Genomic DNA, 13196 nt, shown 5'->3' with positions numbered 1-13196 from the left:
TCCTAAAAGAAGAGAACAGCTTCAGTTGCCTGCTGAAGGCAAAGGGAAGACTCAGCTCACACCCACGGTGAGTGTCCCCGAAACAAGCATTGGATGCTTTTTGAAATGATGATCCATTTATATATAAAGGGCATAAAGGTGTTGTGTTTTTTTTCTCTAAGAATTTCTTCCCGTGTTTAGTGGTTGGTATTTTATGACTGCTGAAACTTTTAACTTCATATCTTGCAAATACGGTTATCATTTAAGAAGAGAAAGCTATTTTGAATACTCTTTGTTCTTGGACCAAGAACAGTGGCTTTGCAGTAGCTGCTTTACTGCAGTTTTCAGCTCAGCTGTTTGAGGTAACACCCAATTCCCTCAGATTTTTCTTGTCATTGCAGAACAACAGTAAGGGAGCTAGGAAGTTCATTGCAAGAAACATTCGTTGCCATGCGCGGGATGTCTCAGTTTTTACTTTTTTTTTTTTGCATGAATTTAATGTCTTTGAAATATTCATCAGAAGCTACAAGCACCTACTGCAGATAGAGTTTTACTGCTGAAGAAGTTAGGCACAGCCTTGCAATTTACATAGCAGCAATTTCAGCAGGTTTTTCTGCTGCTAACCCAGTCCCTAGAAAAGAACCTCACCTGGGCAGTGCTGGCAGTGGCAGCTCGTTCCCACAGCCTTGCTTTAGCTCTGCTCCCTCTGTTGGGACTGGCGGAAGGGACTGGTCAGCTCCTGACCCGAGTTCCAATGCCCTTTGTTGTGCTGGCTTGGTTTTGTCCGTGCTGAGTTGCTTACAGGCTTCGTTCCACAGTCTTCTAAGTCACTGGCAAAACTGAGGATGCGGCAGGAGGTGAGTGTCCCTTTTATACTTGGGCTCACAGCATTTTTCCAACACCCCATCCCACCTCCTAGGGTATGTTTAGAAGCTCCTGTGGGAATACTGCCCTCCCCAGCTTGTCCAGGAGATGACGCTGCTGGGGGTGAATTTGTCCAGTTCCCACAGCTCTTTGCTGCACACACACACACACACATCTTTGACACTAACTTTATTAATTCATCAAAAATGCGTTACATTATTGAACCACTCTCTCTTTGGAATGATACCTGCATCATCTTTTAAAGGTAACCTGATGATAGACTGGTTTGGAAACTGCATTTACATTGGCTTTTGTACAGTTTCTGCTGCCCAGGAAGTGATAGTTTTGGTCTGTTTCTGCCATGAGAATTGCCATACCAACTCTGGCAAGGGGAGCCTGTTCTGCAGCCAGAGGTGTAGCTGTTGCCAATGTGAGGGGGCAGATGTTTCAGCCAAACGGGATTCTCCAGGGTGAGTTTTCCTGGCTTTTCCAGTATTACTCTCTTTATCAGAGTTCATTCTCCTTATTTTCATTGTTACAGGGGCATCTTCTGCCTTCTGAGAAGTCTCTTACACGAGTTACCTGCTCTTGTTTAGCTCCAGGTGCTGGATGAGGGGCAAGGCCATTGCTTGATCTTTTTTTGGAGCTTAGTGCTCATTTTCTTCATATTGAAAAGCTGGCATTCAGCCTCTGTCCTTCACTACAGTAACATCACATCACTTTTTACAAAGAAAAAAGTTGTCTTCCACTGAAAAGGTAAATTTAAAGCAAAAAGTTTATCATCTGGCCTGTGTCAATAGTCTTAGGATAAATACTACAGGAAAGAACTACAGCCCTATCTTTACAAGTTCTTTAAATGCAATGAAACCGTAATTGCATGTCTTGACACCCCTGGAAGGCAAGTAAGAGCTACAGAAACAGCTGTGTTAGTAGGTGTGGTCTTGCCCCACAACACAAATCTTACAAAAATCAGCCTAATAACCACTATTATTGGAAACAACTTTACAGATATGTACATTTTAATAGCTAAAGCTTGCAGTTACATGATTCAGGAGGGAAGAGAGAAGGGACCGACTGAGCCCAGACATACTGCCTCTGTGCACTGACCAAAGTAGATCGCTGCACTGAGAAAACACACAGTGCTTGTTTTGGATGACCAAGGCTTTCCTTCCTCTCCTCCCCAGCACAGGTGGGCATCTCTCTCTCTTGCCCACCCCCTCGCTGACTCCTGCTTAGCGGGGAGGCAAGGGCTGCATTTGGAGAGCATCGTAAGTGTCCTTGGTCGCTGTGCTGAGTCCCTAGAAAAGAGAACAACAGGTGAGGTGCAAGTGCTTCATTCTCCTTTGCTGACTGGACTGAAAGAGGGTGGCAGGGGCTCTGTAGCATAATTCCAAATTTTTTTTTTCCTACTGAGGTTTTACTCGTGAGTGATTCCTATGCCTGAATAACCATTATGAACATATGACTATAGCAACTCATCCTCACCAGTCTTTAGAGTACATTTTATTTGCGTATTATTGACTATTAAGAGCAAATTGATGCTAGGGTGAGCTTTGCCTGCTAACGGAATGAATAGACATCAAATCATGAACTTTGTTCTCTGGACTGCTCTTTAATTTGGAAGGGCAGTCAGTCAGATGCAACTCCGGGTAAGTTGGCAGCAGGGCTTCAGGTGGCTGTGAACCCCAGGAAGGAGACTGCCAGGGCAGAGGTAACCAGGGCTCCCAAGAGTGAGGATTTTAGTAAGACACCTGGTGCCTGCTTGTAGAACTTGTAGCTACTCTTCACTCCTCTGTTATGAATATTTAGTGGTATACGGAGTACATTGATAAGATAGTGCTTATCATCAGCTACCTGTGACTATCTCAGTAGAGCAGATTTTGAAGAAAGGTGCCATGAGCTACAAATATGCCACGTTACAGGAGAACCCCCTGGCATGTGCTGCATCAGAAAAGCTTTTAAATATATATTTTATTTTTGTCATTTTGAGACGTCAGTGGCAGTGTACGGGCTCCTACAGAAAGTAAAATGCATTTTGGAACAGTTACGCACTGCGGCCCAAACACAGCCTTATCGCTGGACCCCTTGCCCTCCGGTAGGTGTGCACAACACCGAAACCCTCCCAGTGCACCACAGGATGGGAGGTGCTGACCCGTGTGTGCTCTGTACGCCATAGTGAGAGGGGCTGAACCACTGCTCCTTGCAGTTACAACAGCAGTTCAGCATCCTGAGGGTTTCCATTTCAGCAGTGAACAATTTGGAGACAGAACTCTATGCGTCTGCCACAGCCAAAGGTGGTTCTCCAAGATGTGGGACCAGGGAAACGGTTCCTACCAGAGCAGCTAAACAGGCGTTCTTGCCAGTTATATTTAGAACGTGCAGCCACTTTATCAACGTGCCAGCCGTGGGGTAACTCCCCTCAGGAAGGTGCTTGGAAAGCTCTGCTTCATCACGCGTCGCTAACAGTGTGCTTAGATATGTAACTGCAGGCTACAATTAAGCTGTGAAGACAGATGAGGGGAGCAGCTGCTGGATGTGTTGCCTACCTGGTAGACACCTTCATTCCCTTTGCCTCGCCGCCTCTGCTGGTTTGGGGAAGAAAAACAAGCATCAATCAATGAGTGCTTTCCTGATTATGCAAAAGGAAAGAAACCCCTGACTTCCCCCATCCTGTAGTGACAGGCAGCAGCTGTGCTCGGCCTGGACACCCCTGGCACAGGAAGGAAAGCACCTCCTAAAGTCTGGAGCTGCCCAGACATGCTGCAAGGGCTGCGAAGGAGAAGAGAGCGAGGACTGGAAATAAAAGGAAATTATCGTGGCTTGCTGACATATTCTCCTGTCATACTGGTATAATGCTGCTATTTCTTTGATTTGCTGTATGTATAGAGATTTGGCAGTGTTCCTATAGGCACCGATTGTTTTATGAGCTGAAGCCACACTTGGAAGAAACAGGGCTGTATTTTTGAGTTGCTGCGTGTCACCTGGTGTCCGAGGGCCTCTGTCTGCTATTGGAGGATAAGTAGGAGCCATGGATAAGTAAGAAAATTCTGCAGCACACATTCTGTAAGTGCTCTAGACGCTCAAAGGAACTGCGGATAAGGCTGGCTGAGGACAAAGTCATGCAGAATTCAGATGTCATGGTGCAAGTAGGGCACACAAACAAGGTCACTCGGACCAGCCAGGTACAAAGAAAAACCTTCCCCTTGAAGCCGCTTGCTGTTGCATTTCCAGGGCAGCCAAATCACACACAAGAGTGCGATTTCCAGGTGAGAACTGGGGCCAGCAGAGCTCAGAGCCTCCTGGATGGAGCCTCACGTCAAGCCCAGGGCTTGTCATAACTGCCCCACTGCAGCAGGGCCCTGACCGACACGAACAGGGGCAAGGAGTAGTGCCTGCCACGATTAAAACTGCAGCAGCCTGTTAAATGATCATATATCTAGAAGGAGACAAGGGTTTTGGTGTTCCCACCTTCCCCCAGTAATAGAAGCATTCATAGAAACAAGGCGTGACTTTCTAAACCCACAGATCGTAAACTGAGCTTGACTGTGGCAGAGGGACGTTAGAATAAAAAAGGGGAGGGGATTAAACATCAGCGTTGCTTCAGCATTTCTCAACACTAAACTTTGTTTTGAAATGCCCTGGTTTTCACATTTCAGAGAGAAGTGAAAGGTTATATATAAGACACTTTGACATAAAATGGAATTTTTTGTTTTGCCTTAAACAGTGTCCCCAGATGGTTTGTTCTCAACACAAGCTTCCTTCCCCCAGCAGTTTGTGCACAGAGCTAAAACTCCATTTGCTGCTAGCTTGAGACATAACGCATGTATTCCTTCTTAAATGTCTGAGAGTGGATGTGGAGGAAGGAGGAGAATGTTTCCCCCATACCGGTCTGAAGACAGGCACAAGGAGGAGCTTGCAAATGCTCACCTGTGCCTATAAAGCAGGCCAGCCTCGGCAGCCCGCAGCGGGGAAACTGTGACCCTCCAGCTCGGAATGGCTCTGGAGGAACGTGCTCAACTACTGGGAGTTGCTGGGCCACAGATGTCGCAGTGCTTGAAACCAGACGTTTCCTTCAACTATTCCTCACCCATCTCATACCCTCTGCCTCCTCAGCTGGGGCAGCTGTCAGAATTTTAAGTTGAAATCTTTTCCCGTAACATTACTTGATGCATCCAGGGGCACTGCTGGGGTAGGGGCTGTGTTCTTACACCGATGGGCCAAAGCCTACTGCCCAACTTCCACCTTGTTCTAGGGCTACTAGAACGCTGTAGCTACACATCGGATTTACTGCTGCACCAAACACACTGGTTACTACAGGAAGTAGGTGACTGCTCTCAGCTGTGCCTGCGGGTGCTGTGCAACACAGGGACCAAACTGTGCAAGGCAGCTACGTGCAGCCGGGGCTACAGCTCTGTAAGGGAGTGGCCACGACGAATGTTTCATCCCGGGCTTTCACCAGGAAGGAAAGTAGGACTCACCTCTCCCTTCATGCCGATTTCACTGTATGCCTCACCCATCTTGTCCTTCTGCAGTGACTGCAAGCAGAGAGGGGGAAAGAGTCAGTGTCTTGCTAGAAAAGCCAAGCCAGCCCCTGGGTGACTGCACTCCAGCCTGTGCTTCTGGGGCTGCTTTGCCTTCAAAACTTCAAAATAGTCCAAGAAGAAGGGACAGCGGTGGGACTTGACCCACCTGCATTTAAGTCAATCTATACATGACCAAATCTGCTTAGCATATCAATATCACAGTGTCTCCGAACATTTAAATTAATATAGCTCTGCCATCAACCAAGTCATTTATCTAGACTGGCACCAGGGACTGCAATCAAAGCTCTCCAAAGAAAAGCTTGTAAGCAGCATTTGTTCAGGAGACAAACCCAAACGTGCAGCTCAGGCCCAGAGAAAAGGGAAGTCATAACACTGCAGGGTGAAGGTTAAGAAAGAGGAGCTCTTCCTTCCTCCATCCAGGGAAGCAGTTCCCAAATGACCAGAGCATCTGATTCAATAACACTGACAGCCAGTCTTGGAAACAAGCTCATTTCTCAGCAAGCACCGAACACCCAGAAAGACCCAAGTTAAGACGTGAGCATTAGAATTCATGTATGTGTCCTTTGGAGCACAGGCCGCTGCATTTAGCCAAGGTTAATCAATTTAATCAAGAGGCTCCTAAGCAGCCACTCTTAGATGCACTGGCATTTGGCCTTTGTCAGGGAGCAGTCAGAGAGGCTGGAGAACAAGCACATGAAAACTGCAGCATCAGTCGCATGGGATGCAGGTGGGTTAGTCACTAACGGCTAATGTAAAGGGATCAGCAGGTATCTTGATCCAAAATCTTTTTCAGTGTTTTTCTCCCATCATAGAGAAGGGAGCAGAAATTTTCCAGCAAAAAAAGGGGGGTAGAAAGGAAGTCAAGTCTTTGAAAGCAGCTTTCTTCTCCCTCCAGCTCTCTCTACTCACAGTGTAGACAGTGTCCTGAGGGTTCTTTCTTCTCTGCTGTAAAACAAAAGAAGAAAGTTGCCCACGTGTTGCACTCCCAGCCTCCCCCATCACCTTATATGTGCCTGGGCATTTGCTCTGGCACAGCTACAGCCCTATGGACAGGCCATGACCATTACAGCCCATCTTGCCTCCACCCACAAGGCTCTGTTAAGACAACTTGTTCTCTGGAAAATTAATTTTAATAATTGATAAAACTTAGCTCTTCTCTGTTTAATCCCTACAGCTGTCACCTGCAGGCAAGCCCTGCATGCTGATGCAGGTTTCCCCTCCCTTTTCCTTTGAAACTGTTGGGCTCTGCAGCAGAAACAGTTGTTTTGGCTGCTGCTTTACTTTGTTGGCACTTGTTTGGCGGCATCACGTGCACGAGCTCTCATGAAACACCCACTCCTGCCTTGCCCGCTCCACATCCGCCCCGAGGCTGGGTGTCACTTCCTATTCTGGGTGGCTGCAAGCTCTCAGCAAAGCGACGGGGGGTTCTGCGAGGGGCAAAGATCAAAGGGGAGGGGGGAAGATTTACACTCTTGTCCCCGCCACGCTACCAGCCGCCTGAATTACTACACAGATTTTGCCGTTCCCTCTCCAGGAAAGCACTTATGTGTAGCAAACGCATGATGACTGCCTGCATGTCTGAACAGCGGTTAGACGTGAGAAGGAAGGAACCAGATTAAAAGAAAGAAGTTTCATGTGTGGAAAGAAGTTACCTGGTGTCTCCCGCCCAGCTCGGGGTCTCCACCTCGCTTTGCCCCCAGAACATCATATTCATCTCTGTGTCCACGTGACAGTTTCTGAAACAAGAAAGCAAGAAGCAGTGATGGACATTAGGATCATGAGAAAATAGATCTTAACGCAGGGAAAGAAAGGGAACCCAGCTTGGTGTCCAACTTCATGAGTACTATAACTGAGCTAGAAATTATCTTTACCCCTTAATGCAACTGTCAACAAAAATGTCTATGAATAAAGTCACAGAAATGACAGAGTGGTCTGTGCAGCACAAAACTGCAAGCCATAGCATCAAGAACCTTTCTTAAGTAGAAATGAGCTGAAAATGAGAGAGCATGAGGGGGAGGGACTCTGACTTGCATGTTTTCTTTCCTAGTGGGTGAAGATCCACGAGCTTGATTTTTCTTACAGAGCTGCTCGTCTAAATTTACATCAAAAAGCTGCAGAAATTTTATGCCCAACACATTTCTTAGCTGGGAAAGGTTACCTTGGAAGAGGACAAAGGAGACATTTCAGGTCAGAATAACACAGCTGACAGAATGCTACCTGAAAGGTGACAGGCAACACTTCTTAAACTGATCAAAAGGCATTAGTGTTCGTACATGACACAGTTAAACAGCAGAACTCATCACAGGATGTGGCTCTGGTCAAAAGTGTGAGAGAAAAAAATATTAAAAGACAACCAGACATAGCAAAAATAGCTAGAGGTTAATGTTGCCATGAGTGAGCAATTTAGCTAGGAAGGCCAGACAGGATCTTATCTCTGTTCTCTTTCACTGCTTAAAGAGCCATCTAATGCTGGCTGTGCTCAGGGCACAGCAGAAGGACGACACAGGTCTCGCTGCAGGGCAACAGGAAGGCTACAGGCTGGAGACAGCCGGGCTGTGAGGACTCGGGCTCCACACACGTGATGATACAAGAGCTACAGTCACCCAAAGGCGGCAACACAGCATTCCTGGGCATGTGCCCTTTCTCCAGCCCACATCAAATAACATCAGCAACAGGGGTGGTGTCGTGCCTGCGAGCTGCCCAAGGAACAGCGATCAGCGAGAGCAGCAACCAGCTGCCAAGGGCCGGGCGAGGAACTGGGCTCCACACATCATCTCTAACAGTCCGGTGGCTGCGTGCGCGCACACACACACACACACAGCTGTCGCAAGTGTGTTACATGGTGCAGCACACTGAGCACTGCCTCTGAAACAGCCTGGGCTCCTGGTATACCTTCAGCTCGGTGGATCAAATCAGGAACCTACTGCCCATATACCTATTTAGCATCCAGCCAGACAAATGCCAACAGACACTGCCCTTTCCTCCATACAAGTGCTGTGCTGCACACGTGGGCATAGCGCTTTCATGAGCTGGGCCATCCAAAGTTTTTCTGATCCACAGGTAATTCAGTGTCTGTAAGTGCCCCAAAAGGCCTGTCTGGGTAGCAGATTTGAAAACAAACAAAAAACCAGTAGTTACTTACGTTATACACATCATCCTGGCCTGGTTGCAGCTGTGGTTCAGAGGCCTGGCTAAGCTGGAAGAGAGACCATACCATGAGCAGAGACACAGTAAAATATTTATGAGCAGTTAATTGCTGAGCCAAACATTCAGGAAAAAAGGGAAGGTTTGGGTCAGAGAGAGCAGTGTTCTCGTCCTTTCAAAAAACAGTGTCAAACTACATTCTGTATTGCTTTAACCTTCTTGAGTTATTATCATACGTTAAAAATCTTTATTAAAAACAACTTTCTAGATGGGTTTGTTTTTAGGCATAGGATAAACTTGACTTTTCTTTTTTTAAAATCATATTTGTAGTAATTACAAGTTTCTCCATGAAAGTGCCATTATCGCCATTGAACCTTTGGTGGGGTCAGTAATTTACCAAGCATCTAACCCATGGTTCTTGCAGCGAAGCACTAATGTTCACATGCATTGTCTGTGTGGTGCACAAATAAAAAGCTCACAACAGAGACAAGGCTGTGCCCTTAGCAAAAGCCTCCACATGCAATTCCTTTGGCCAGGAGGTGAGGGGAGAGATATGACACAGTTTGGAAGATTTATAAAGAAGCCCTAGGTTTGGGATAAGACAGAGGCCCCTCGGAAAATGCCCTGCCAGCTTCTTGGTGCTTTATGGCGGTGTTTTAGCTGCAGCGCCTCTGCTGCTGTGAGATTTGGCATAACCACAGGCATGGCTTTCCCCTTCCTTCTGCCGCCTTCCCTCATTCAGCAGGTTACTTGCTGCAGCTCAGCGCTCGGCCTGTCACCAGCAGCCAGCGAGGCACACCAGGAGGACAGCGAGCGCTCCCAGAGCTGAGGGGGAGGGCCGCTTTCTCGGACCAGGAGCCATTTCCAGCTCCAGCTCTGCCCCTGCCGGGAGCCCCAGTGGGAGAAACCACACAAGTTCCTGCCCCGGCCACAGCACGCTGAAGACACACTCTGGGTGGGGGAGGCAGAGCGGCTGGCGAGCGCGCTGCGGCAGCTCCTGGTGCCAGGCTCACACTCCTCCTTGGATGCTTTGCTGAGCCCTCCTCAGCTGCAGCATGCCTGCACGGCACCGGGCGAGGTGCCCAGCTCCTGTGGGCAGGGACAGGGCCCGCGCTGTGTGTCCTGGCAGCTCATCCCTTGAGTAGTCTCAAAGACTTCCAGTCCCAGAGCAGTGCTGTCATCTGCAGTCAGGATTTACACTGGCAACAGAAAAGGTTTCTCCTCCGCCATTACCAGGGTCTGCTCATTTTCTCCAGACATCCCTCCCTCCGGGTTCAGCACTGGCTTTGCAGCCCTGAGAAACCATCCCACCGCAGAGCCAGTGGGGCACCAGCAGCAGCACAACATCACCCCGTCAGGGCTCCTGCTGGTGATTTCAGCCACGACCTGGCGAGGAGCAAGCTGAGATCCCAAGCGCAGCAAGCCGTTGCTTCTGCGGGGAGGCTGAGCCAGATGTGTATGCAGCGGCCACAAAACCTTTTGGCCTGCTTAGGCTTGGCTGAAAGCACCACTGCACTGCAGCGCCCTGTGCCAGGGAGAAGCAGAGCGCTCCACTCCTGTGATTAGCGGAGCTCTCAGAGCACCTGCGTGTCTGGAAATGTACGTGCCCCCATCACACCGTGTTATCTGCTTCCGTGCAAGTGCACCAAAGCCAGCGTGTGTCTCCCTAGGTGCTGAACAGCTGCTGGATGGTAACAACAGCCCATCAAGTAAGTTGTGTCTGTCCCAACCCCCTGACTCTCCTGTGGTTGTTGGGGTTATATCATTTGCATCATTGCACCCATTCTAGCAAAGATGTCTGACTTCTTGAGACCTTTTAAAATATCCTTCACAAGCTTGGCATTTATCCTCAATTTTCTGTATATCCCTTCCTCTGTTTCCAATGACAAAGCAGAAGAAGAAACCACATCACTGTTGATCAGGCATTTCCCAGCTACAATACCCAGAATCTCTGACAGCATCCATAAATGTAGCGTCAAAACACTCTCATATACACTCTTCCCCTCCATACATGAGCCCTCAGAAAGAACTCCCGCAGGTTGCTCAGACTGGCGCCAGAAAAGGAGGAAAGTAAAAAAAAAAAAAAAAGTCTTATTCTAAGAGGCATGCTTCCTCTCCACCCCTACCTTCCAGCTAAGCCCAGCTTCATTACACCACCAAAGACAAATGCATCAGTGTTTGGATAGACTGACCTTTGCTTTCACATAAAGGGCTGTCATGACGACGGCGTAAATGAAGAGGAAGCCATCCAGTAAGTAGCAGAGTCTTGGGTCTGTCAGTCCAAGAACTGGTACAGCATCTGTACAGAAACATCAGATACATCAACAAACAAGGCCATTTGTGTCACTGGGTGCTCGACAGCATAAATGCGGCAGTGCTGCATGGCGCTGCTTGAAAATATAGCCAGTATGAGGGCAAGTCTGTCCATTTGCAAAGGAGATGGAAATCTGAATAAGAATCATGGGATTACTTAGGTCAGAAGGGACCACTGCAGGTCCAACCCTCTCTCTAAACAGGGTCAGTTAGATGAGGCTGTCCAGGACCTCAGCCAGCTGAGTTAGAGTCTCTCCAGGGATGGAGATGTTTGCAACCTCCCTCAACCAATACAGGACATTTTACCCAGAGTTTCCCACCCGCAGAGCGCAGGCTCTTGATCCCTGTGGCACAGGTCAAGGAGCAAGCACAGGCTCTGCATGGAGATGACCAAGGATCACTAACACTGCAGTTACTGCAAGAAAGCCTCACACACAGCATTTATTTTCTGGGAAAACCCAGCAGCATCTCCTGCAGGGATTCATTACTAGGCCTGGTTAGGGATTCCTTCATCAACTAAAACTTGTGTGTGTGTGAGAAAAATACATCCATTTGGACAAAATTTTAGCTTCTCAGGACGAAGTTTTGTGTTAAATATAAAGAAGGATTGACACTACCCTTTATTCAGAAGAGGAATTTGAAAATTTATCTCCTGTATCCCGGGTTATATATTGTAACCGTAAAGCTACAGTATCTTCTCTGTGATGGTTCTCTTGGCTCCCAGTTTGGAGATGCTGAAGACCATTAATTGTGAGAAGGGAACAATGGGCAGGAGAGACAGACTTTTAGCTCCAGATGTCAGGACATATCCATGAGATACCCTGATGTGCTTTTGGTTTGAGAGGAAGGTTTTAAACCTGAATTCCCTTCACAGGAACCTCAACTGGCTGCCTCTTGTCGGATGGATCACCCCCAGAAGATATTTTTTTTAATTTGTTTTTAAAAGAAGTGTTAAAACTTTTCTGAGGGAGAAAAATCTACTTCTGCCCTAATTGAGAGCTCAATAAAATTGTTACTCAGAAGATGTTGATATTCATGGCATATGTTTATACTATGACTGCATCAAGCAGGGCACAGTGATATTGTTGGTTTTCGGCAGGTAAAACTGATGAAACTGCCCCTGTATCAGTTTGTAAACATGTAGTAAGTTTGAAAATGTAGCTTAAAAAAAAACAATCAAAACCGTTCAGGTCAAAAGGACTAAGTAACTATAGATCCAGTATGCAGCTCCAGGTCTTCCCCAAAAGAAAAGCTGTATTGCAGTTATTCAAAAAAAAAAAAACAAAACAACAAAACCCAAACAAAAAAAAAAAAAGCACTTAAAAAAATTAATCTGCGATGTCCTTTGTACAAAGAATTGAAGGGAGTTCAAAAGAGAAAGTCAAGAATGATCAAGAGCCTGTGAAGCCCTTCGATGAAGATAAATTGCAAATAATTGGTGTGATTCACCTCCTTCCTAAGGTGAACAAAGTATGGCAATTCTTATTAACCACATGCGATGGGGGGTAGTGGAACCACTCAGCGCAGTGCTTCAAGGTGCTGAGTTACTCCAGTGCTGACACTGGGACCATTCCGTGTGCTGAGGTCTCTCCGTGGCCCATTGGGTCATGCTGATGCAGCATAGCCCAACGATGCAGCAGTAATTCAGCTCCTTTTGTGCAAGTGCAGCAGTCTGCCCCAGCATGCCCTGGACTCGAGCTGGATCTGTCCAGAAGCAGTGCAGGGTTTTCCAGCACTGGGCCCAGGTCAGAAATATAATGTAAGGAAGGTGAGCAGCCCAGCAAGAGCCAGCCAGAGCGAGGAAGCCTGGGGGTATCTGAGATGCTGCTGAAGAAGGCTTTGGGGATCCTGGCCCTGACTCTCCTCTTCCCAGGGCATGTTCACACTGTCATCTCAAGTCCAGTATTTCTCCAGCACTAATAAACTCCCCAGACCAGGAGGAGCTTGAGCAGGAGACATAGAGGACTACGGAGGAGAAGTCAAGAGTGCAGGAGCCTTGGCTGTAGCTCTGTGTCCGCCATGGTCAACCTTGGCTGACACTGCGGAGCTGCCCAAGTGCCTACGCAGTGCTGATCTGGGGCAGCCTGGCTTCTGGCACCCCAGGTAATAGATTAAAGTTGCTCAAGGAGGGGAATCCTGCTAGGCTAATAGTCTGGCTGTGATGGTTGCTGGAAAAACAAGTATTGAGACAATGATAAAGTCCAACGTTTAGAAACAAACCAAGAAAATTAGTTAGTAAGGAAGGAAAAGACATGAACTATGTTTTATTTCTGTTTTGGTTTTTGGTTTTTTTTTAAAAAAAACAAAAAAAAAACCCAAAACAAAGGGGTACAAACCACTTTCTAAATAATA

At 47.4% G+C, this 13196-nt stretch overlaps 1 protein-coding gene across 3 annotated transcripts in view; it reads right to left on the bottom strand.

Annotated features, from left to right (window-relative positions):
• Positions 1-1017: 1017 nt before the first annotated feature.
• CD247 (CD247 molecule) overlaps positions 1018-13196 on the bottom strand; it is a 56955-nt gene continuing 44776 nt past the window's right edge. The window contains exons 1-8 of one of the 3 annotated variants that reach the window (XM_074857226.1): positions 12294-12868; positions 10724-10830; positions 8530-8583; positions 7040-7123; positions 6297-6332; positions 5322-5378; positions 3390-3428; positions 1018-2141 (exon numbers count right to left, since the gene is read on the bottom strand). In XM_074857226.1, coding sequence (XP_074713327.1) covers positions 2076-2141; positions 3390-3428; positions 5322-5378; positions 6297-6332; positions 7040-7123; positions 8530-8583; positions 10724-10750 — 363 coding nt within the window. In that variant the 5' untranslated portion in view covers positions 10751-10830; positions 12294-12868 and the 3' untranslated portion in view covers positions 1018-2075. Of the gene's footprint in view, positions 2142-3389; positions 3429-5321; positions 5379-6296; positions 6333-7039; positions 7124-8529; positions 8584-10723; positions 10831-12293; positions 12869-13196 lie in introns of those variants that run through there. The other 2 variants (XM_074857218.1, XM_074857211.1) reach the window with 2 other exon arrangements.

The sequence above is a fragment of the Strix uralensis genome, chromosome 2 (genome assembly GCF_047716275.1).
Source record: "Strix uralensis isolate ZFMK-TIS-50842 chromosome 2, bStrUra1, whole genome shotgun sequence".
In the NCBI taxonomy this organism is placed as follows: Eukaryota; Metazoa; Chordata; class Aves; order Strigiformes; family Strigidae; genus Strix; species Strix uralensis.
The sequence above is the reverse complement of the archived record's forward strand: the minus strand, read 5'-3'. Positions and strand labels throughout refer to the sequence as shown.